A 26,172-nucleotide genomic window follows, 5' to 3' on the forward strand; every position below is an offset into this window, starting at 1 on the left:
TTTCTTTCATGAAATAACTTGCCTGTTAGGCACAAGCATGATAGAGTCTAAGACCTACCTGCATTGCTGCATCACCGATTGCACGTCGAATTTCCCTCAGAGTTTGGTATCGCTCCAACAAGTGGTCACCACAGATAATATCGACCTGCAGGCAAATGAGAGTTATCAGACTGCTTTCCTGCTTCAAAAAACCATAAGAAAAAATTTAGAAAAATCAACATAACTATTTCCAGACTAGACTTTGTTATTTTATTTTAGACTGATTAAACACTCTCAAGAAAGATTTTAGAAACTTGTTTACAAAAGTAAACAAAGTAAAATGGAAAGAGCATTAGAGGACATAGGAGGACAACAGCACAGTAAAGCAGATATTCAAAATGATTTCCTTGAATCTCTGAGAACAAGTTAAATCACATTTGATATATTCAGCATAAGAAGGCACAGGAAAGCACACTTTTTTAAAAAAGTTTAATGATAAAATGATTAAAAGGGTATATAATGCTTAAAAAGGAAATCATTAGTTATTTGAATAATTCTCTTACAAGGAATATCTCATTTTCCAACAATGGAAAAGTCTAACACTAACATAAAGTATACACTAAGGAATTGTTTTAGGGATGAAACAATCTTAATTAACAAGGTCTTGTATCCCTTTAGTAATGTCAAAGCTCTAAGATAAACCTTTTATATAGAATGCTCTAGAAAGAATGATATTGTTGCATAGCTATATACTATACTGTGATAAGATTTCAGTATACTTACTTGCTAATATAGAAATGCAAATCTTTCATCTCTTTCACTGAGTGCTTCTTTCCTACTGCCTTAAAATGGGATCGAGTCCTTAATGTCTTATTAATATATATCACTTAATTGGCGCCATCTCCTAATGTCCCTATTTAGTTTATGGCATGAAATTTCTCCTTGTCCTCTAAATGTGAATATCACCTCTGACACTTATTTCTCCTTTCCCTTTCTTCTCACAGGCAATCAGTTACCAAGTCTTGTTGCTTCTTTCTTCATAATACCTCTGAAGTTCATATCATCCTTCCACCTGCTGCTCCTAGGCTTAAGCCACTGAAATCACCTCCTAACCAGACTTCCTACCTTCAAATTCTTTTTACTCTAAAAATCCCATACACCGCCAACACGTTAATCTCCCTAAAACCTTCAGCATGGCTGGCGAAGAACAGTAAAAGCAGTTGCATTTAACCAAGTAGCCACTATGTATACCATATGTTATACTACGTATTTGACATATGTCATCTCATCTAATCTTCACGTTCCTGTGAGCTAGGTATTATAATTCCCATTTCACAGACAGGGACACTAAGAGGTGAAGACATTAAACTTTCCTAAGGTCACAAAACTAGTAAGTAGCAAAGTACAGGTCTGTCCCCAGGTCCATCTTTCTCCAAAGCCTAAATGCATCTCAGGTGTCAGCAAACTTTTTCTGTAGAGGGCTAGATAATAAATATTTTAGGCTCTGTGGGCCACAGGATCTCTGTCACATCCACTCAATTCTGCCACTGTAGCACGAAACTAGCCATAGTATGGCTGTGTTCCAATAAAACCTGATTTATAAAAACAGATGACAGGCTAGATTTGGCCCATGTCTATCTCATAATGTCCATCCCTGTGCTATCTCGTAATGCATAATCTCTGATTAGTAACAACTTTTGTATTTTAGGCTTATCAGTTTTAAAACTGGCAGAACAATACTTGTTTGCAAAATGACTTGAAAGCAATGATAGCAGATCTTGTGCACAGAACTTAGATCTATTGAAAAATTAAAGAATTTGGAAACTATCATTATGTTTTTATTAAGTATTCAGCAACCCAGAGACCATTACTCTTAGTGGGCTTCACCACATTTATGGTTTGGGTACTATTCTTTCCAACTTAATCTTAACCCCCAGAGGTTGGCCAGTTACTAACAGTTTGATGTGTATGGTCCTAGACACTATGTGTACATGTAGTTTTTTGTTTTTGTTTTTATAAAAGTTGTTCTACAAATTCTTTTTTTAAAAAAAACAAAACCTTAATACACCATGGACATCTTTCTGGAGTATAGATCTCTCTCTTTCACAGCTGCATAGTGTTTCATTGTATGACTATATCATAGTTTTTTTGTGTGTGTGTGAGGAAGATTGGCCCTGAGATAACATCTGCCAATCCTCCTCTTTTTGCTGAGGAAGACTGGCCCTGTGCTAACATCCATGCCCATCTTCCTCTACTTTATATGGGACACCGCCACAGCATGGCTTGACAAGCAGTGCACCGGTGCGCGCCCGGGATCCAAACCAGCGAACCCTGGGCCACCGCAGTGGAGCGTGCGCACTTAACCACCTGTGCCACCGGGCTGGCCCCTATCATAATTTATATATCCATTACCCTGAGAAGCATCTAAATTTCTTTCAATTTTACATGCTGAGTTTTAAAAGTTACTTGAGGGCCGGCCCCATGGCTTAGCGGTTAAGCGCGTGCTCCGCTGCTGGCGGCCCGGGTTCGGATCCTGGGCGTGCACCAATGCACTGCTTCTCCAGCCATGCTGAGGCCGCGTCCCACATACAGCAACTAGTAGGATGTGCAGCTATGACATACAACTATCTACTGGGGCTTAGGGGGAAATAAATAAATAAATAAATAAATAATTATAAAAAATAAATAAAAGTTACTTGACTGTAAATGTTTCATAAATTACTTCATTCAAACAGTCACATTTCTGAGGGTCCCACAAACATGACCCACATATTTGGTTATTTGCTAGAAGGACTCACAGGACTCAGCATGACCACAGTTATGATTTAACACAGCAAGGATACACAGCCAGGATCAGTAAAGGAAAAAGATGTAGGTGGAGTCTGGAGAAATCCATGTACAGGCTTCCTATGCTCTCCCCTCCCAATCCAGGAAGAGATACACCTAGAGTACTCCTTTCTCTAGCAGTGGAAATACAGCCAACTTGTGCAACGCTTCTGCCCCAGGAAGCCCATTTGAGGCAGAGTTTAGGGTTTTTATTGAGGGCTGCTCATGTTGGCACTCTCTGCCTAGCAACTACCAAATTCCAGACTCCCAGAAGGAAAGCAGGTATTCATCATAGATCTACTGTTTGTATAGTCTAGGCAGAGTGAAACACCTGCATCACTTAGGGAACTTTTCATATTAGCAGAGGGAACTTTCTGCAAGCCATGTTCCTATATGCCAACCTTGTAAGCAGGCCCTTCTAAAGACAGCAGCCACAGGTCTGCTTTGTTAACTGTTTTCTGTACCATCTTTCTTCCCTCTGGAGCATCAAGTCTTAGAAAGGAAAACTATAATACTTCTGAATTTCAAAGCAGAAATCAGAATGTGAAGGTAGTCTTAAGAATGGAGGAAAAGCATTTTAAAAGCAATATCACACTAGAGCTTCCAAGACAGGATTTTTCACTGAATGAGCCAGTGCCACACTGGCTGATTCCTCTTTGCTCATACATACTCTTCTCTTTGATACAGAGTTCTTTTTTTCTTTGTCTGCCTGGCAAATTCCTATCCATTCTTCAAATCCATTCTTTGACCCCCTCCAGAGTTAAACAGTTACTCTTGTGCTCTTGTTACACTCATCATACCCTATTGTCATTCAGGTGTTTACTTATATCTTTCCCACACAACTCTGAGTCCCCTGATGGCATAAATTTTCTGTCTCGTCTTTGTACTCCTAAAGCCAAGTACAGAGATGCTTAATTTAGTATCAATAGAGAATAAATGAATGGTAGGGATATGCCATATGATACATCAGAGTCTCTTTAAAAAACTATTTGAAACAATTTAACAGTAGCGTTAAGGTCATATACTAAATAAATAATAATAAAAAAGGAACCTATCTTTTAAGATGGAATTAATTATGGTAGGATTAACAACAAAATCTAATATCACATCTTTCATATAAGGAATTTTTAGTGATCAATGTGATATATATTTTCTAAATCTCATTTCATAAAAGCAAAATAAGGTCTAAAGATCAAACAATGTAAAAAGGAACACAACGTAAGAGTAACTACAAAACAAAATACAATAAGACATCAATGAGTTCAAAAAACCACTAAATCAATCACGGTGATCCAGAGGCACTGGAGTCTCTATGTGAAAGAAATCTATTCAAATAATTATTGATTTGATTTTTTTTTTTTTTTGTGAGGAAGATCAGCCCTGAGCTAACATCTGTTGCCAATCCTCCTCCTTTTTCTTTTTCCCTTTTTCTCCCCAAAGCCCCAGTAGATAGTTGTATGTCACAGTTGCACATCCTGCTGGTTGCTGTATGTGGGACGCCACCTCAGCACGGCCGGACAAGCGGTGTGTCGGTGCGCGCCCGGGATCCGAACCCGGACCACCAGTAGTAAGTGCGCGCACTTAACTGCTAAGCCACGGGGCCGGCCCCCCTATTGATTTGATTTTGAATTAACTTAAATCTCTTTTAAGAACACATGATCTATATGTTTTTTATCTTTTAGAACTGTCGTCATTTTTTATTTTGATCTGCCACAAATAACTTTAAGGTAGTTTATCACTTAACAGTCTCCTAGTAATCATTCATTTCTGCTAGTAAATAGCCATACGTAAAGGTCACGTATCTGTAAACAAAGCACACATTTCTGACTGGGGACTAACTGGTTTAAAGAAGGTTAGCAGAGCAGGCTCAAGTGACTGGGTTCACCAAGAATCTTATTTTGATTAATGGTTAACTAGCTTAATGTTTTGTTCATATTAGAAGTAACTCTTATTTACTCTCTCTTGGGTTTAGAAGGCTTAAACAATTTTAGTCACAAATTAATGGGTCTCCATATTTGATAATTCTCTGTTCCATGATTTTAACATTTTGGTGAAATAGTAATTTATAAATGTTATCAGCTATATAGTACCTGAATAGGAAAGGAATATTTACCTATGGAGCCAAGAGCTGACAGAGAAAATTAAAGGTTGAAACAGGGCCGGCCCCGTGGCTTAGCGGTTAAGTGCGTGCGCTCTGCTGCTGGCGGCCCAGGTTCGGATCCTGGGCGTGCACCGACGCACCGCTTCTCCAGCCACGCTGAGGCCACGTCCCACATACAGCAACTAGAAGGATGTGGAGCTATGACATACAACTATCTACTGGGGCTTTGGGGGAAATAAATAAATTAATTAATTAATTAAAAAAATAAATAAAAAAAATAAAGGTTGAAATAAATTTTATATAATTTTTTTTCAAAATGCTAAAAGCCTTGAAATTCTATGATATGAGGAAAATATAAACCCACATTTTTACACCACAAAACCAATTTAGAGTTTTGGCAACCAAATTTCTTAAAACACCAAATGTGAAACTCATAAATGGTAATTGTGCTTTGATTGATATCTAGCCACAGAAGAAGTAATCTGTATCCTAGAGAAAGCCCCCTCGGTGCCACTTCTTAGTTATTCTATACAATAAACTGCAAGTCTTCTGACTTCTGCTTTTAAAAGTAATAGACATAGGGGGCCAGCCCCATGGTGTAGCGGTTAAGTGCGCACACTCCGCTGCTGGCGGCCTGGGTTCGGATCCCGGGAGCGCACCGATGCACCGCTTGTCAGGCGATGCTGTGGTGGCATCCCATATAAAGTAGTGGAAGATGGGCACGGATGTTAGCCAAGGGCCAGTCTTCCTCAGCAAAAAGAGGGGGATTAGCATGGATGTTAGCTCAGAGCTGATCTTCCTCAAAAAAAAAAAAAAAAAAAAAAAAAAAAAGACATAGTGGCTGGCCTGGTGGCATAGTGGTTAAGTTTGCGCGCTCCGCTTCGGTGGTCGGGGGCTCGTGGCTTGCCCAGGCACAGACCTGCACCACTCATCAAGCCACGCTGTGGCGGCAAACCACATACAAAAAATAGAGGAAGACTGGCACAGGTGTTAGCTCATGGACAATATTCCTCAAGCAAAAAGAGGAGGATTGGCAATGGATGTTAGCTCAGGGCAGATCTTCCTCACCAAAAAATAAATAAATAAATAAAATAATAGACTGTTACGGGATCATTCACAATTCTTTATCCAGGAGTCTCTAAACAGCTTTCTATGTCTAACCAAAGACTGAGAATAACCTCAACTATGCTATGGCTACAAGGTGATAGACAAGACATCTCCAGTTTTCAGTTGCCATGAGAGACAGCCAGCATTATGTCAAGCTCAGTAAGACAAGTCACATTTCATTGGATTTAATATATATTCAGTACCAGTAGATATTGGTACTGAAAACACAAGCAAAATTTCAGCCAGCTTTAAAATATCTATTAATTTAGTCAATAGCAAATAGGTGCTTTAGATAAAAATTAGTTCATGAAATTTTACACAGGGAGAAACAAAAATCCCTTCTAAATCTGTCTAATGAAAAAGCAAACCTATATAAATGTATATTTTCACTGGCCCACATCACTAGAATTATGAGTATACTTACACTTTATGTTAACAATACATGAGATTTGAGGTTTCCATCCCACCACAACACAAAAACATTATATAGCTAGAATGGGAGATCTTTTCAATCCTTAAAAAACTAACAGGGTCTATATTAGATAGATATTTCATAGAAAAGTGAAATATTCTAGGTGTCTTGAGCTAGCTTGTTACACTTGAGCAACTAATAAATGCAAGGATGTCCTCTGAAGAAGCAGATGGATGTTAAGTAATGTTTTGCTCTCCTACCAAAGAGGAAAGAGCTGGAACTGAGCTCTTCGGGCTCTAGAAGCTCTTCGGTAGTTCTCGTATCTTCAGCTTTTTTCTGACACCGATAGATGACACACGTTTCTTCAATGGCACCAAGAAACAGATGGTAAGTCAAATGTGATTAAAGTTGGGGGTGGGAATCACTGTGTACCAATATTCAGTTAGTATTTACAGTATCCACAATATCATAAGACAAAAGCCACTGCATAAAATCCTAGAGACAGTTCTTTATTCAATATGCTAAAGGTAATCTCACAACTTCACCTGTCCCTTTATATACATGTACTCTACCTGGCAAGCTGGATCAAGACCCATCTTTCTTCTGAGGAATTTTTCTACATGCCCAATAGTTGCTTCTCCTGAAACTCGGACAAACTTCTTTTCCAATGGCTACAAATAAATAAATAAATAAATGAACAAACTACTTTCAGATTAAATATACATAAAATGTATAAACCTTAAAGCAAATTTTATGACAAAGATGATTCAATAAACTTATGAAAGAAAAATTATTACGCAATTTGAGTTAATTTACCTATCAAAGAAGAAGAAAGAATTTCTGCTTAGCTTCCCCTCTCTGAAAAGTATGTCAACAATTTTGTTTAATAGAAAGGGTTACTGGTTTATTTTAATACCTCATCAAAAATAGAGTAAAATTTATTGACAGAGAATACCCAAGATTAAATGTCTAAAACAACCTAGTTTCTTCAATAAAATCTCTGCAAGAAAAAAAAAAACAAGATGGAGGAGGAATGGCTAGAGTAAAAAAAAGGTAAGGGCTATAAATAAGAGCTATATATCAACCAATTACAATGTATGGATCTTATTTGGATCCTGATTTAAACAAACCTACAAAAAAATTTCATGAGACAATCTAGGAAATTTAAATAGTAGGTGGATATTTGAGTAAGGAATTACTGTTCATTTTTAAAATGGTAGTATCATTATTATGTTTGTAAAAAGTCCTTATCTTTTAGAAACAAATTGAATTATACACTGATAAAATGATACATAGTCTGGGATTTGCTTCAAAATTATATGGGAAGGAGAAGTGGTGAAGGTATAGTGAAATGAGATTGGCCCTGAGTTTATAATTATTGAAGTTGAGTGATGAGTCTTTAACCTTTCTGTCTACTTTTGTATGAGTTTTAAATTTTCCACAATAAAGGGTTTTCTTTTTTAAGTGGAAAATAAAAAGATTAACATCTAGACATATGAAGCTGAAATCTGATCCAATGGTCTGAGGTGACAGGTGGAGGGACCACAGGGATTTTTTTTTATTTTTTTATTTTTATTTTTAATTATTTGTTTATTGCAGTAACATTGGTTTATAACATTGTATAAATTTCAGGTGTACATCATTATACTTCTATTTCTGCATAGATTACATCATGTTCACCACCCAAATACTAATTACAACCCACCACCACACACATGTACCGAATTATCCCTTTCGCCCTCCTCCCTCCCCCTCTTCCCCTCTGGTAACCACCAATCCAATCTCTGTCTCTATGTGTTTGTTTATTGTTGTTATGATCTACTACTTAATGAATGAAATCATACGGTATTTGACCTTCTCCCTCTGACTTATTTCACTTTGCATAATACCCTCAATGTCCATCCATGTTGTCACAAATGGCTGGATTTCATCGTTTCTTATGGCTGAGTAGTATTCCATTGTGTATATATACCACATCTTTATCCATTCGTCCCTTGATGGGCACTTACGTTGCTTCCAAGTCTTGGCTATTGTGAATAACGCTGCAATGAACACAGGGATGCATGTATCTTTACGCATTGGTGTTTTCAAGTTCTTTGGATAAATACCCAGCAGTGGGATAGCTGGATCATATGGTAGTTCTATCCTTGATTTTTTGAGGAATCTCCGTACTGTTTTCCATAGTGGCTGCACCAGTTTGCACTCCCACCAGCAGTGTATGAGAGTTCCCTTCTCTCCACATCCTCTCCTACACATTGTTTTCTGTCTTGTTAATTATAGCCATTCTGACAGGCGTGAGGTGGTATCTCATTGTAGTTTTGATTTGCATTTGCCTGATAGTTAATGATTTTGAACATCTTTTCATGTGTCTGTTGGCCATCTGTATATCTTCTTTGGAGAAATGTCTGTTCAGGTCGTTTGCTCATTTTTTAATTGGGTTGTTAGTTTTTTTGTTGTTGAGATGCATGAGTTCTTTATATATTTTGGAGATTAACCCCTTATCAGATGTATGGTTTGCAAATATCTTCTCCCAATTGTTAGGTTGTCTTTTCGTTTTGTTGATGGTTTCCTTTGCTGTGCAGAAGCTTTTCAGTTTGATGTAGTCCCATTTGTTTATTTTTTATTGTTTCTCTTGCCCGGTCAGACATGGTGCTTGAAAATATGTTGCTATGACCGATGTCGAAGAGCGTACTGCCTAGGTTTCCTTCTAGAAGTTTCATAGTTTCAGTTCTTACATTCAAGTCTCTAATCCATTTGGAGTTAATTTTTGTATATGGTGTAAGGTAAGGGTCTACTTTCATTTTTTTGCATATGGCTATCCAGTTTTCCCAACACCATTTGTTGAAGAGACTTTCTTTTCTCCATTGTATGTTCTTGGCTCTTTTGTCAAAGATTAGCTGTCCATAGATGTGTGGGCTTATTTCTGGGCTTTCGATTCTATTCCATTGATCTGTGTGTGTTTTTGTGCCAGTACCATGCTGTTTTGGTTACTATAGCTTTGTAGTATATTTTGAAATCAGGGAGTGTGATACCTCCAGCTTTGTTCTTTTTTCTCAGGATTCCTTTAGATATTCGGGGTCTTTTATTGTTCCATATAAATTTTAGAATTCTTTGTTCTATTTCTGTGAAAAATGTTGTTGGAACTTTGATAGGGATTGCATTGAATCTATAGATTACTTTAGGAAGTATGGACATCTTAACTATGTTAATTCTTCCAATCCAAGAGCACGGAATATCTTTCCATTTCTTTATGTCTTCAATTTCTTTCAGCAATGTTTTATAGTTTTCGGTGTACAGATCTTTCACCTCTTTGGTTAAGTTTATTCCTAGGTATTTTATTCTTTTTGTTGCAATTGTAAATGGGATTGTATTCTTAATTTCTCTTTCTGCTACTTTGTTGTTAGTGTATAGAAATGCAACTGATTTTTGTATGTTGATTTTGTATCCTGCAGCTTTACCGTATTCGTTTATTACTTCTAAAAGTTTTCTGGTGGATTCTTTAGGGTTTTCTATATATAAAATCATGTCATCCTTTTTATGTCTGTTAATAATTGCTTTATATATTTAGGTGCACCTACATTGGGTGCATAGATATTTACAAGTGTTATATCCTCTTGTTGGATTGTTCCCTTGATCATTATGTAATGCCCTTGTCTCTTTTTACAGTCTTTGTTTTAAAGTCTATTTTGTCTGATATGAGTACTGCTACCCCAGCTTTCTTTTCATTGCCATTTGTGTAGAGTATCTTTTTCCATCCCTTCACTTTCAGTTTGTGAGCGTCTGTAGGTCTGAAGTGTGTCTCTTGTATGCAGCATATATACGGGTCTTGGTGTTTTATCCAATCAGCCACCCTATCTATGCCTCTTAATTGGGGCATTTAGTCCATTGACGTTTAAAGTAGCTATTGATAAGTATGTACGTACTGCCATTTGCCGCCATCTTGACTTCTCCCCCTACGTCTCCCCCACAGGGTTTTAAAGTAGAAACTAATGCTTACCCAGCTACTCTCTCTCTGAGGCAATTTTAAGGCTACTACTATCCAATGCAAATGGAAAGCTGAGGTAATCAGAACTAAAAGGGTACCTTTTAGGAAAACTTGAGTACTGTTTTTCTAGCACTAGCAGAGAGGGAACCCAGAATGGCCAAGTTCTTTTAATGCAGGTATAGAAATCATTTCACAGAACTAAGGCAGCAGTCTCACTAAGATGCAGCAGTGCCCCAGGTGGAGTCCCCATGAAGGTCCCTCATTGTAAGGAGTACTGCCTGATTGGCATGAGAATCTCATCAAGTGCCTCGAGAAGCGGCTCTCTGGATCATCTAGCTGATGGCTGCCTGGCAACCAGTGCGTTTCTGAAGGTCAGCCTCCTGGGCTTAGCATCTCAACAATAGGCTTCAGGTATACCAGCAGATGACAGTCCAATTTCCCTCATTTCCAAATTATTGGTGAGCACCTCACCCCAAGTGTTCGTTACAAATTAATCCAACTTACCTAAAGTTATCAATACTGTACTTTTTAGATCACCCAGAAGAGGATTATGACATCTGCCAATACTTGAAAGAAAAATCTAGTCATGGCATTCCAAGCTGGGATTCTCACATGATTAACAACCTTAGTCCTCATACCCCAAGCTCACAAGTTAACAGGACTTTTTTCCCCATATAATTCAGATTCAGCTTTTTTAGAAGACAATTTGCTTTTCTTTCTTTCTTTTTTTTTTTTTGCTTAAGGCTACAAAACCAGTTCTCATCTAAATGGTCAACTCATTATTTTTTCTGCTACATTTAATAGCTTCCTACCACCTGCAAATAAATAGGAAAAAAAAATTCCAGAAGAATTACACTTTTTGAAATTAAGCAGAGCAATCTTCCCTGCCATCTATAACACAAAGATCAATTTGATAAGAAAGTTGAAATAAGCTAGTTTAAGATCTGTAGGGAGATTTACAAGACATTCAGTTATTTTCTGGCTTTAGATAATGCATACCACTAAAAATGTCTTTTAAAAAGATGGTATCAACACATAATTATATTTTACCTTGAAAAAATTCCTACCTCTGTCAACTGAAAAGGCCTAGAAACAGTTACCAATCCAGTAGCAGGGTGAACTCTTAATAACCAGACTGTGATTCTGAAATAGCACCATCAAAAGGAACTAGGATGCCTTGGAGAAATGACTGATTTGGTGTCTGAGGCAAGAGATGTACATGTTGAACATGGAACATCTTGTCATATCAGATAGCAAGGAAGCTATCACAGGCTGTGATATCTATGATAGCACAAATTGAACATCAATAAGGATAATAACTGAAATGGGTTTAAACCACAAATATGTCTAAATCCATGAGTTCATATTAAAGTAAAAACAGAAACAACAATACCTAATTGGTCATGACTGGAGTATGCTAATAAACCAAATCATTATTCTGAACTTGGTAAGGGAAAGAATCAAATATTTATTCTGCCTTTCCTATATAAACTGTACCACTGGCTAACCAAAAAGATGAAGGGAAATTTCTCCTTATAGAAGTATTTCAGCTAATAAAAGAAGGAATGATAGCATCATTTTCCAAACCCTATTAAGTTAATGGGCTTAGACATTGAGCACCAACGGCTGCTAACCTTACAAAGAGACACAACCAGACATGTGCCTGCAGATGGACAAAAACACCACCACCTATTATTTGAACTCAAAGATAAGGTACAAAAACAGCTTTTTAACCAGTAGAGAATACTGAGCTACAATATCAAAAGCTCTAACTAGAACTCCATTATAAATACAGAGTTAAAAGAAAAACAATAACATTGCCAATTTGTTAAGAAAGTACAAAAGACTGTTTTAGCAAAGTAAAAATAGACACAAAATGCAGAATTAAAAGAACAATTTATTTCTGAAACAATAAATTCATCACCTCTCACAGCCATAAAGCCTGAAAATTAACATCTGTATCATCAGCTAAAACTGAAAGTTTAATGTCTCAAAACTATGAGAGAACAGTATAATAAACTTCTATGTACCTATCATGTAGCTTTATCAACTCAAGGCCAATCTTATTTTAAATATATCTCACGCATTTTCCATCCTAACTACTTCCTGGCTCACGTTTCCCTGATTGGTTTTGAAGCAAAACCCAGGCATATCATTTCATCATATCATCATTTGTAAATCCTTCAGTATGTATCTCTAAAAGATAAGAACTCTTTTTAAAAACATACCATTATCATACTTTAAAATTCCTTGATATCAGAAAATATCTAGTAAATGTTCAAATTTCACCAACTATCTGAATTTTCTTACCTAGTAGAAAATGGTTTTGTTGTTTTTAGGGTTGTCATTACAGAGAGAATAAAAATAAAACAAAGATTTCAAGAAAAAAAACATCATAACAAATGATGGACTCAGACTAAAATTCTAATTTATGCATATATTATTTTTACCAGATATATTTTTGTTCTCTCAAAACGTATACAAAATGTATACACTAAATATATTACAAACAATGCTTCTATTCCAAGTTCCTTTTTTTTTTTTGGTGAGGAAGATCAGCCCTGAGCTAACATCCACACTAATCCTCCTCTTTTTGCTGAGGAAGACCGGCTCTGAGCTAACATCTATTGCCAATCCTCCTCCTTTTTTTTAAAATTTTTCCCCGAAGCCCCAGTAGATAGTTGTATGTCATAGCTGCACAGCCTTCTAGTTGCTGTATGTGGGACGCAGCCTCAGCATGGCCGGAGAAGCAGTGCGTCTCGGTGCGCGCCCGGGATCTGAACCAGGGCCGCCAGTACCGGAGCGCACGCACTTAACCGCTAAGCCATGGGGCCGGCCCTATTCCAAGTTTCTATCAGCTATTGGCTTAGTTATCTTTTAAAAATTTAACAGCTTTATTGAGATATAACTCACATATCACTAAATTCACCATTGTAAAGTATACATTTCAATGATTTTTAGTATATTTACAGAGTTATGCAACCACCACCACTAATTTCAGAACATTTTCATCACCCAAAAAGAAACCTTGTACCAATTAGCAGTCACTCCCAATTTCCCCTTTCCTGAGCCTCTGGCAACCACTAATCTATTATCCATATCTATGAATTTCTCTGTTCTGGACATTTCATATAAATGGAATCACAAAATACGTGGTCTTTTGTGCCTGGCTTCTTTCACTTAACTTATGTTTTCAAGATTCATTCACGTTGTAGCACGTATCAGTACTTCATTCCTTTTTATTGCCAAATAATATTCCATTGTGTGGATATATACAAAATATACCATATTTTGCTTATCTACTCATCAGTTGATGGATATTTAGGTTGTTTCCAATTTGGGGCTATTAACTCATAAATTTTTTACAGCTTATTTTTCAAATCAAATCCAAATAAACTCCATACATTGTAATTAGTTGATGTCCCTTGAGTCTCTCTTAATCAATACATTCTATCTACATGTTCCCTCTTCACCTTTTTCCATTTGTTGAAGAAACGGACTTGTCTGTCTTGTAGTTTTCCACTGTCTAGATTTGGCTTATTATATTCCTACGGTGTCACTTAACATGTTCCTTTGTCCCCTGGATTTCCTGTAAATTAATAATTAAATCTAGGAGTGTAATCATCTTCATATTTCTTTGTTTTGGCAAGAACACTTCATAGGTGGTATGGTCATCATATTTCTTTGATGTGTGAGGATCAGTAAATATTTTGGTGCGTATGTGCTTTTGTGGAAGCAATAGGCTAATATTTCAATTTAATTTCTAGTCCTTTCTTCCTGAGTTTTTTATACTCTGTTGGCTTGTCTGCTACTACAGGTCATTGGACAGATGTCTTCAGCGAACTCTAGCAGCATATGACACCGTACTTGTCCCATATAGAAACTTATATGCCACTTTCTCACCCACCACACTACTATAAAAGAACTTCTTAAAGTTAATCACCATGAATTCGATATTTTACAACTTAGAAGAGGTTCAAAGTTACCAAACTTAACATTGCATTCCCTCCATCACACTGATGTCTGGGAAACATCTATAATATACTTCATCCAGAGAAGTACACATCTATTCCTATGCTTTAATTCCTGCCTCTAAGCCAGTGTATTCACAAAACAAAAAGTATATCCAACCAGGTACAATTCACCCAAATTTTAGTATAGACTTTGACAAAGTCACTGAAAATCTAAACGGATCAAAGTTACCTATTTCCTTATATATTTACAATCCCAAGAAACTGTAAGGCCTGATTTATACCTTTTAAAAAAGTTACCTTTCCCTGAATAACTCATACTATAGCAGCAACAATGTGTGCAATGGCACCTGTGATACTGGAGCCTTTAAGACAACTCTGAACTTAACTATGTTACAAAGGAGTTCATTGTTACCTCTAAAATTTCAGTAAATGACTGAAGTAACAAGTTAGGGCAGGTTAACTTGAGACAAAAATGTTACATGCAAATAAAATTTTAAGCTCATTTTTAATTCTAAATGCCAACTATGCAAAAAATGCTTTGAAACATTTTTTTATCATCAAATTAACATAGCAATTGGTTTTAGAGTTTTAAAAATTACTCTTATTTTTCCTTAGACCACTGTTCTGAATTAATAACAAATCCCTACTTAGTAACTCTTTTCTCATAAACCTATTACAATATAAGAAAGCATTATTAAATGTACTCTATATTTCAACAACTTTTATTCATAAAACACTCTTTATTGTAATTGAAGACAATCTTCATATGATTGCTAATCTGACTCTCAAATTTCTGTGCTACAGGGTCCTCTTGTGAAGTAAATGAAAAATAAAAGTAAATACCTTAAAATGTCCTGTGCCTTCATTAGCACTGAAAAATGAAAGCAAAATTAATAAAATATTTTAAAATATGTTTAACCATATAACACAAAAAATGAGATGAAAATAAATATTTGAGGAACATCAATTTAGTTTTAAACATGGTCACGTGGGTTTAAACAAATGAAGTAAATTGTCACTTCTGCCACCTAGTGGTAAGGCAATGGCAGTTTTCTCCAGTGTTTTATAGTATGTATACTTCCAGGAGTTAAAAGTATATTCTTAATATTTAGATTTTCCCCACATGTGGCATTCTAACATTTTCCAGCTTAAAGTAAAACTTCTTTTCTTTTCCTATCATAATTAATGTGTTTTTTTCTCTATAGTAACCTTTACAAGACAGATTTCTTACAAGAAGGCTGCTCTGTTTCCTGTTGTTTTACTTGTAGCATAATCACCTGGGCACGATTTACTCAGTTTGCCTTTCACTTAGAAGTGTAGATTTCTTGATTAAATCAATTACTTTTTTATATCATGAGGAAGTAAGGAGCACTAACTTTGTTGAGCATCTGCTATATACCAAGCATTATATTAGCGTGTTTTTCATTTAGTTCTCACAAAGCCCTGCAAATCAGGTATTAGTAACCCCAATCTACAGATGAGGAAAATTAAGCTCAGAGAGGTTTAATAACTTGCTTAAAGTCACAGAGCTAGTAAGTGATAAAGCTGGGATTCAAACTCAGGTGTACCTAGCATCAAAGCCCACGTTCTTTTTTCCTACCATGTTGTGAAACATAGGTAAGATCACAACTACATCATAGACAGAGTATTCTTAGATAAAAGTATAAGAGAAATATAATGTTACATTATATAGTATATATAATAAATTAAAGTATAAATTTATATATACATTTTATATAAAAATATAAATCTAAGATTATAACATAATCTTAGAATTATAAAATAAAATATCCTATTCTTTACAAGAATTATCTCTATAGAATCCACGATATATGGACTCTACTTGAATACCTAAAGAGACAGAGAGCTCCTTAACTGAAAGTCAGTTCATTCCATTTGTGGGCAACTTTGTTAGAAATTGCTTGCTTCCTCTGAATCAAATATGTTTCTCCCTGTAACTTATACGACTGGTCCTGGTTTTGCCTTTCAGTATTCTTGTGAATTAGATCCAGTCTTTCTTTTATGTGATAACCCTCTAAAGATTGAAATTAACTTGAGGGGCTTATGATTGCTTTCTCTTCTTTGGACTAAATATTTTTGTTCCTTCTGCTACCACCTATGACATGGTTTTCAAACCTTCTACTTTTCTGGTTACACCTCAGTTTACCAACATCTCTCTTAAAATGTAGTACTCAAAGCTGAACATAATACTCTAGTTGGACTAACACAGTATACAGTGGGATATCACCTCCCTAGTTTACTAAACACCACTGAGCTTAAGACAGCATTAAATTTTTGTCATATCACACTTATCTCACGAGTCCATTTTCTTTACGAGGCAGACGTACCTATTACAGTACCACAAACTAACCTTTATTTTTGAACGACCCTACATTATTTCAATATTCACTAGTTGATAATAGTTTAGACATGTTAGGAATACCATATGTTGATTCTTACAACAATCCTGTGAGTTGCTATTAAAATCCCCCATTTAGAAAAACGGAAACGGATGATCAAAGAAGTTAAGCTACATCCCAAGGGTTACATATCAAGTCAGACTCTTCAAAGCCTATGCTCTTTCTATACACACTATACTGCCTGTCTGAAGTTATTTCTTTTTATAATCTACTTTACACACAGAAACTGAAGAACAAAAAGGAGAAGTACGAGACTATCTTAAGATCACAAAAGATGCATACCCAATTCAGAGGGGAAATGTAATTTCATATTCCAGTGGTTGAAAAATTACTGTCCACAGGCTGAACCGACCTCAGTATTTTTGCTCCTCCAATTCAAGCAGGGTCACCAGTGGACCAAATTTGTCCTTGTCCTTACATCAGGTTAAAACTCATCTCCCACGAAAGAACTTCCTATGGGTTACCCTCAGTAGCCTGACTTTTGTGGTAATACAAAAGCTTCACATAGGGAAAATGTGGGGATTTAACTCTGGGGACTGGGGACTTCAAAAGGACTCTGCCACTAGAAGCTTTCTTTCAAAAGGACTCCTTGCCACACTGGAAGCTTTCTTCCCGTTAACCATTTGAAAGCAGATAAAGGACTATATTATGAGGTAGACTACCCACCATAATCATCAACATATAAGGTTCAATTCTCTCGTTTTACAGATAGGGAAGCTGATGCTCTGAGAAGTTAAAACTAGAAGTTCCAAGAGGGCCAGGGCGATGGCTGACATTCAAACTATATTCCCAGCAGCTAGCAGAGTGCTGCACTGGTACATAGCAGAACCTTAATAAACAACTTACTAACAAACAAAAAGCAATTTGTTCAAGTTTACAAAGCTAGATAACAGAGGAGCTAGGACTTAAATCTAGATCTCCTTATTCCAAGTGAAGGCTCTTTTTTCCACAGCAGGGAACGTGTTAATAATGTAACAACTTTGGTAAGTGGTAATGACTGTCTTGAGCACTGTGGTCAAGTCTCACACAGTAGGAAAGCATGCGGGCTGGCCAGTGGCATAGCAGTTAAGTGTGCGTGCTCCGCTGCTGGCGGCCTGGGTTCGGATCCCAGGTGTGCACCAACGCACCGCTTGTCAGGCCATGCTGCAGCGGCATCCCATGTGAAGTGAAGGAAGATAGGCACAGATGTTAGCCCAGGGCCCATCTTCCTCAGCAAAAAGAGGAGGATTGGCCTGGATGTTAGCTCAGGGCTGATCTTCCTCACAAAAAAAAAAAAAAAAAAGGAAACCCGGCCATGATTAATTATTGATTTCTGCTGTGGGCAAAGACGTAATGGTGGGACACCTGTCACATCTTTGCTATCTTTGCATTATTGCCATCTGCCACTTTTCAAAAAGTGTATTAAAAAAACTGATTGTCAGCTCCTACTGTGCATTAGTGGAAAAGATTACATTTCTCCAAAATATTTTTTTGTGCGTGTGTGTGAGGAAGATCAGCCCTGAGCTAACATCCATGCTAATCTTCCGCTTTTTGCTGAGGAAGACTGGCTCTGAGCTAACATCTATTGCCAATCCTCCTCCTTTTTTTTTTCTCTCCAAAGCCCCAGTAGATAGTTGTATGTCATAGTTGCACATCCTTCTAGTTGCTGTATGTGGGACGCGGCCTCAGCATGGCTGGAGAAGTGGTGCATCGGTGCACGCCCAGGATCCGAACCCGGGCAGACAGTAGCAGAGCGTGTGCACTTAACCGCTAAGTCACGGGGCCGGCCCTCTCCAAAATAATTTTTTAGAAACATAAATTCCTTTCAATTTTCAATTTTTAATTAACTAGACTTATTAAAAATCAAGTTACATGGTAAAAATTCAAATACAATGAAAAGTCTACCCATCCTAGACTCATAGTCTCCAGTCCTTTTCCAGAGACAACTGCCATTAAGATTTTCTTATACGTCCTTTCAGTAATCGTCTGTCCATGTAAAAAACTATGTATATGCACATATTTTCCAGCACCTTCTTTTTTAAAAAAATATAAATGGGTACACGCTATATATTCTCTTCTGCATCTTGCTTTTTTCACTTAAGACACTTTGGAGATCGTTCCATATTAGCACATATTCATGTGCTATATACATTATTTAACCAGTTCTCTTTTGGACATTTAGGTTGGAGCACATTCTTTAGTAACAGAAATTATTCATTTAAAATTTGGTATTACATGGTTTCTTCTCATTCCTCCAAAGAGATCTTTATTTCATTATCATCAACTACTACTATGGGGGCTTTGTGGGGACATAAGAAAGGTTTCTTGCCTCTTAGGGGTCTTTAGTACCAGTTGAGAACACAAGATGAATACATAGATAAATACAACATAGCACAAGCTAGATACTAAATAAATGATACAGGCAACCTAGGGTTATAAGGAGGAAGTGACTGAGAAGTAAAATAGTCTTGACATAAAATGTTTAAAGCAACATTGTTTATAATAGTAAAAAACTGGAAACAAGCAAAATGTTCAACAGGACAAGAAAAGATAAATTGTGGTACATTTATTTTAAGGGAATACCAGGCAATGGTGAAAATGAAGGAACTAGAGCTGTACATTTCAACATGGATGAATCACACAATGGTGAGTGATAAAAGCAAGTTGGAAAACACTTATAGTATGATACTATTTAAAGTTTTAAATGGGCAAAAACAATTCTACATATTACTTAGGAACAGATATACTGGTGGTACACAGATAAAAAAAATGCATGGGAATGACAATCATTACTTTTAGGAAAGTGGTTATTAACCTCTAAGAGAAGGTGGAGTGAACACGAAGAGGTAGCTAAGGGGCTTCTGTCATATTAGCATCGTTTATTTAAGCCAGATGATGGAGATACAAGTGGTTATTGTACTATCCTTTAGACTTTTTTCAAAGTTTTAAATATTTCATAATTAATTCTTATTTTTTTATTATTATTATTTTTTTAATAATTTTATTTATTTTTCCCCCAAAGCCCCAGTAGATAGTTGTATGTCATAGCTGCACATCCTTCTAGTTGCTGTATGTGGGACACAGCCTCAGCATGGCTGGAGAAGCGGTGCGTCGGTGCGCGCCCGGGATCCGAACCCGGGCCGCCAGCAGCAGAGTGCACGCACTCACCTGCTAAGCCACAGGGCCGGCCCCCATAATTAATTTTTAAAAGGACATCAGAAAAACTTGGTCTTACCCGAGTTCAGGATGACTTCATAACTGCTGGGACTTAAAAAATTCTTTATTTTAAGGTTAAGAGGAAGAGGTGTAGGGTACTCACCCAATGAACTCTAGTAATAAAGACATATCAAGCTCAGGTGGAATACGAAACACCGATTCTAAGACTTTCTTAGATCTTCCTTTGTTTGAAGGGACTGGCTGTGGAACAGCTATTTGATAGCCGAACAAAAAAGTTGAGTTAGAATAAAACTTTCATAAATTGAGATCTTTGAAAAATAATTACACAGATATTATAACTATGTCAACTATTTAAAAGATCGTAAAGCACTCAATCTCCCCTCCTTTAATAACATCAGCGAATCTGTCAAAGCCAGTAAAAGTATAGGCAAGCCTGGGGACCACTCCACAAGGAAAGGCATACATGTGTGGCTGGTTTATCAGGGCCACAAAGAGGGCTCATCATAACAGCAAAAACAGTTGTAGATAACCCTTAACGAGCAATACTACATGCTGGGGGCTCATGCTCAGCACTTTACAGGCATCATCTCATTTAATCCTTATTATAATCCCATGACACAGGTACTACCACTACTTTTTTTTTTTTAACTGTAAAGAAACTGAGATTACAGTTTAGTGAGAGTAGGCAATTGGCCTAAAGTCACCCACGTAGTAAGTGGAAGAACCAGGATTTAAACACAAATCTGACTTCCATACTATGACATTACCATCATCATAAAAACTAACATTTGAGCAGTTACTATGTTCCAGGCACTGCTTTAAGTGCTTTGTATTACTCAGTGTATCCTTACAACAATTTTATGAAGCGCTATCATTATCCCTACTTTCTAGATGAGGAAACTAAGACATTGAAATAATTTGTCAAAGTCATACAGCTAGTAAAGTGGCAGAGCTAGGATCAAACTTAGACAATCTAGCTCCAGATCCTGTACTCTTTAATTGTTATAAATAATTAAATTGGATTACACTACATCATTACCTTCAAAATCTTTCTCTCTTTGATCATAAAATAACCAGTTATCACCAAAAAGAACCTCAAAGGGAGTAAATTTTATTAAGTTAGTATTCTTTAATCTATAAATACATTATGGTATACACCCAAACTTACCAGGTTTAGGTACTTCTAGACCTCTTTCTTTATAGAAATCATGCATTTGCTTTTTTTCTCCTAAAAAATGATAAAACACAGACTAAATTACACTTAAAATGTAACTAGTAGAGTCAGCAGAGATTCTGGGATTCACAACTATGTAATAAAATAAACTTACTTTCCTCTAGATTGATCACTAATTTGTACACTATGTCTTGTAATTGTCGGTCCAACCTAATAAAAGGAAAGGATGGAGAATGCCTCAGAATTCAGGAAAATGCATTTTGGTACAGAGTGATGCTCTTTCTAAGTAACTGTTTTCTCTTGAGAGTAGATTATCTCCTTTCTCAGAGATGAGTTTCTTTTAGGTAGTACTCATGGTTCTCACCTGAGAAAACCTCAAGTAATTATATGTAATCATAAGCAACCATAGACTCTTGAACAGTTTGCTAAATTTTTCAACACGTACTGGTTTTAGTCTCTTGATAAGAACGTGAGTTTGAGGGCAGAGACTGTATTTTGAAGTTCTGTGTATCATATGCAAAGCACACTTCTATGAAGGTAGTAAAAACGTAATAGTATTTGCTGAATGAATGAAAGCAATCCACTTTCAGTATTTTTCTTCCCTTAGGAAACTAAGTATGAACTGAAAATTTGATTAATAAGCCACAATGACCTATGACAGATAGGCTTTTCTAAAGAGGCCAGCTGTTTCAGGTATTACTTTTAAAAAACAGAATTCTAAATATACAGAAAATGACAAGCCTAAGCTAGTCTCATTAAGTTGAGTGATGCAATTAAAATCCTCAAGAAAAGAGGCCTGTGCTTTTTTTTTTTTTAAGTCCCCAGCAGATATCACAGTGCCTGGTACACAGTAAGCGCTCCACATGTATTTCTTTAAAGATTATACAGTTCCCTTTCTTCTAATTTTGAAATAGGTCAAGGATTTATTTCCAACTACACAACTTCAAGCTTTCAGAAAAAGTATACTAAAATAAAAATTTTACTTATATATTCTTCTTACCTTATGTTATAGAGTGGTTGTGTCTGATGTACTACTATGTTGCATTTTGGACATCTGTTGCTATAGTAAAAATGTCTTACAATGCAGCTTTTACAAACTGTTGAAAAAGAAAATGTTTAAATTAGGATGCTTTCAACACATTTCAAAAATTGAATATATTATTTGGAAATGTGAACTCTGTGCTTACATGTATGAAGACATTCTGTAATGGTAGTTGCATCTATTAAGTAACCTTTGCAAATGGAACACAAGATGTACGGGGTCAGCTCAGAGAGATTAATCAGGCGCTGCAAATGCGATGGAAATAGTGTTAAAACACAAGTCCTTGTCTTCTCAAATTCTTAAACCGTAATACCCAAATTTCATTATAAACAATGTGTAACTTACTTTGCAACAATGGAAGCATGGTACAGTAACTCCAACCCTTCAAAATACCGCTGAAAGTTACAATAACAATATAAACTGATGTTTCAAAAACATCTCATTCTTTTGGATATACTGTATATCGCCAGATGAGCGGCATCTTACTTTATAAACTACTTACAAAACGGGCAAACTTTCCGGATATTAGTGTTTAAGTTTACTATATTAATTCTGACTGGCAGGTGTATTACCTAAATTGAGGAAGTATTCGCTACCACATTTAAAAAAAAAATTTTTTTTTTCCAAATTAGATATTGACTAGGTGGCAAGGGTTTGCCATCCTTTCAACACCCTGAAGAAATAGACTGTTTCCTCCGTCCGACTGGAAGCTCCTGAAAGGCAGGGGCACGGTACCCTTAGCGCCTACCCGCCTGGCACGCAGTAGCTTCCGTAATTATTTACAGAACGAGTGAGTCGGACGGACCCGGAGAGCCTAAGCGATCTGCAGGAACCTCACAAGATGAGTCCGCAGGGAATTGGGCCGGGACAGAAGTCCAGTCCACGCAAGACGCCTAGGCACGCAGGGTAGGGAGGGGTGGAGGTCGACGCCAGTGCCAAGGCTGCAGCCGCGAGCTGGGGCCCCAGCCCGGCCCTTCCTAAGCAGGCCGGCTCCGTCCCGGAAGCCCCTCGGCCCTGCACGTTCGGGCAGGGGCTACAAATACCTCCTCCTCGTCCTCGGAGTCCGGCCGGCCGCCCTCCAGCCTCAGTGAGAAGTGGCTCATCTCTTCCTCCTCCTCCTCCTCTTCGTCCTCCAGCTCCTCATCGTCCTCCAGCTCCTCGTCCTCGTCCTCGAAGCGGCCCCTCAAGCGGCCCAGGCTGCGCTCCGGCTCCAGCTCAGGGGGCCGGGACCCCGAACAGCCCGGAGCCCCCGCCTCAGGCAAAGGCGGCGGGCCCTCCTCACCCGCTGAGGGCGCCGGGGTGAGGGCAGGCGGGGAGACGGGAGGTGGGGGCGGCATGGCTGCGGCGCCCTCGGCCTTGGCAGGGCCCGCGTTACAGGGCGTCACCACTGGGACCCCCTCCATGCGTGCGGCAGAGAACAAGCAAGCCGAGACCCAGCGGCTGGGTAGCGCGGGAGTTCCGCCCGCCTGCCGAGGCTGCCAGTGCGCAGGCGCGGAAGACCGCAGGGACCGCTGGGAAATGTGGTTCACTGCCCCTCACCTAAGCCGGGCGTGAGTGGAGCCGCTCGGGTACGTAAGGCGTGGCTTGTGGGCAGCGTCTTGGGGGAATCTCATGCAATTTTTCCTTTGAAAGGCTGACGCTCTCTTCACTGCCTTTTGAAAACCACGAAATTGGTACCCTTTCAGACAACAATATTCTATCTGCATCGATTGATGCGCGGAACATTGAAATAGGTGCTATAATGATGTTGCATTGCGAATAACAATGATTTCATTTAAGAGCCAATTATGCGTTTCTTCCATCCAAGATTATTTCCATTATGAAGTATGTAGTTTCTATTTTGAAATATGTAAGTTTATTTATTTGGAGGAACTAAACTTTGTATTGCCACAGGATGGAAATTTAATCGCCATTAGAAGACCATCCATGATTTCACATCGCATAAAGGAAAGTCGATTACATTTAATTCAAGAAACATTTATCAAGGGTCTACTATAGCAGGACCTGAGACCGACCCACACGCCCCTCTCCCCCCATTATATTAGGAGAGAGATTTGGAGTTGACGTACTTGATGCTTGCTGACTAAGAGTGCCAGCTAATATCACGATGCTTGCAAGCCAGATTCAGGAAGGAGTCAAATGCTCCTTAATGAAATAAAGCTGGGGGGAAAAGTTACATTTGAGCGAGAATGTGTTGTCACTGAGTAAAATTAATGCTAATTTGGGGGTGGTGTACATGCTTCTCGCGGAACTGGAAATCAAGTCACTAGGCTCATTAGGGGAAAACTGAACCAGATCTGGTGTGCACCCATTGTTCCTGGACTAGACCTCACCTTTCCCTCTGCAGTCCCCAAAGTCTGGTCAAGTCTGAGATACTGAAGTTTGCAAGATCCAAGAAGAAATGGAAGGAAGGAAATGTCTCCTCCAAATGGAGTAAAGATTCTCAAGGGAGGAGGATGGGAACTGGACTAGGATATTGAAAGAGGATAGTTGAAGAGAGAGATTGAAAGAAAGAGGCATATTCACCTGAGATACTCTCCTTACAAAGGCTTAAAACTGGAAGATCCTCCACATAATTACATTAGATTAGTCATAGCCTCTAACCTCTCAACATTTTAAGAGTTACCCGACAGAAGAATTCTTGTACTGTGCATTTTAATTATATAATTTTGAAGTAGTATGATATGAAAATATTTTTTTAATAAACTTTTTTTTTTTTGTGAGGAAGATCAGCCCTGAGCTAACATCCATGCCAATCGTCCTCTTTTTTTTGCTGAGGAAGACTGGCCCTGAGCTAACATCTGTGCCCATCTTCCTCCACTTTATGTGGGGCACCACCATGGCATGGCCTGACAAGCGGTGCGTGGGTGCATCCCCAGGATCAGAACCAGTGCTGCCAGCAGCAGAGCCCCACACACTTAACTGCTACGCCATGGGGCCGGCCCCCTGAAAATACTATTAATAATAATAATATCAATAAAGCTTTGTTTTATGTGGAGAATGTGAAACATTGAAAATCCCAAAATTTAAAAAAAACTGCAATCTAGAATTGCGTATTTTCAAAACTGGCAAGCTGAGTGAATCATGAACTTGCATTACTGCCACTGGATGGTATCAGTTTAGTTGGTAAACAGAAATATCTGCAGGCTTTGTCAGTCCTATGGTGCGATGGTTAGTTTTATGTGTCAACTTGACTAGGCTATGGTACCCAGTAATTCAATCAAACACTTATCTAGGTGTTGCTGTGAAGGTATTTTGTAGATGTAATTAACATCTGCAATCAGTTGACTTTAAGTAAAACACATTATCCTCTATAATCTGAATGGACCTCATCTAATCAGTTGAAAGGCCTTAGAAATAACACTGAGATTCCCCTGAGGAAGAAGATATTCTTCCTGTGCACTGTGGCACCAGCTCCTGTCCAGGAGTTTCCAGCCTGTTGGCCTGCCCTACAGATTTCAGACCTGCCTAGCAAGCCCCCATAATTGTGTAAGGCAATTCTTTTTAGTAAATCTCTTAATAAATATATATACCCTACTGGTCATGTCTCTGTGGCAGAATCCTGACTGATACATATGGTAAATGGCTTAATTATGTGATTTTTTAAACATATGCGAGGCCTTCCAGAATGTGTCTCTTTCATAAAATGACAATTTCTTCTATCTCCATTGTGACTCACGGGTGTTACCACATCCAAGTTATCTTTTGGGCACCTATCTGAAATCTTTACATTTTGATAAGGCACCAGAATTGGATCATGCCCTAGATTGAGCCGGAACCTCACTCTCACTCTGGATGCTAACTTGTTAGAATGGTGTAAATGTAAAACTGCAAAAGTAGATCTAGCACAACCAGTAATTGTACTCCACATATCATGATCAGACTGACGAGAGAGATGCTGTAGAAAAGGTAAAACATCAGTACCAGACTTTTTTTGGGAGGGGGGCGGGGGGGTGCTTTCTTTGATAGTTAAACAGGGAGTCATATCTAAAAATT

General features: G+C 37.8%; 1 protein-coding gene across 3 annotated transcripts in view; it reads right to left on the bottom strand.

The window, feature by feature from the left end:
• PCGF6 (polycomb group ring finger 6) overlaps positions 1–23,612 on the bottom strand; it is a 37,826-nt gene extending 14,214 nt beyond the window's left edge. For 2 of the 3 annotated variants that reach the window (XM_087432536.1, XM_087432535.1), the window contains exons 1-9: positions 23,220–23,612; positions 22,322–22,421; positions 22,135–22,231; positions 21,289–21,344; positions 21,129–21,188; positions 20,103–20,211; positions 15,228–15,255; positions 6,998–7,096; positions 59–145 (exon numbers count right to left, since the gene is read on the bottom strand). In XM_087432536.1, the coding sequence (XP_087288662.1) occupies positions 59–145; positions 6,998–7,096; positions 15,228–15,255; positions 20,103–20,211; positions 21,129–21,188; positions 21,289–21,344; positions 22,135–22,231; positions 22,322–22,421; positions 23,220–23,579 (996 nt within the window). In that variant the 5' untranslated portion in view covers positions 23,580–23,612. The remainder of the gene's footprint in view (positions 1–58; positions 146–6,997; positions 7,097–15,227; positions 15,256–20,102; positions 20,212–21,128; positions 21,189–21,288; positions 21,345–22,134; positions 22,232–22,321; positions 22,422–23,219) is intronic. The other variant, XM_004428027.3, reaches the window with a different exon arrangement.
• Between the last annotated feature and the right edge of the window lie 2,560 nt (positions 23,613–26,172).

Source organism: Ceratotherium simum, chromosome 6, assembly GCF_057802395.1.
Source record: "Ceratotherium simum simum isolate JZ-2026a chromosome 6, ASM5780239v1, whole genome shotgun sequence".
Taxonomy (NCBI): domain Eukaryota; kingdom Metazoa; phylum Chordata; class Mammalia; order Perissodactyla; family Rhinocerotidae; genus Ceratotherium; species Ceratotherium simum.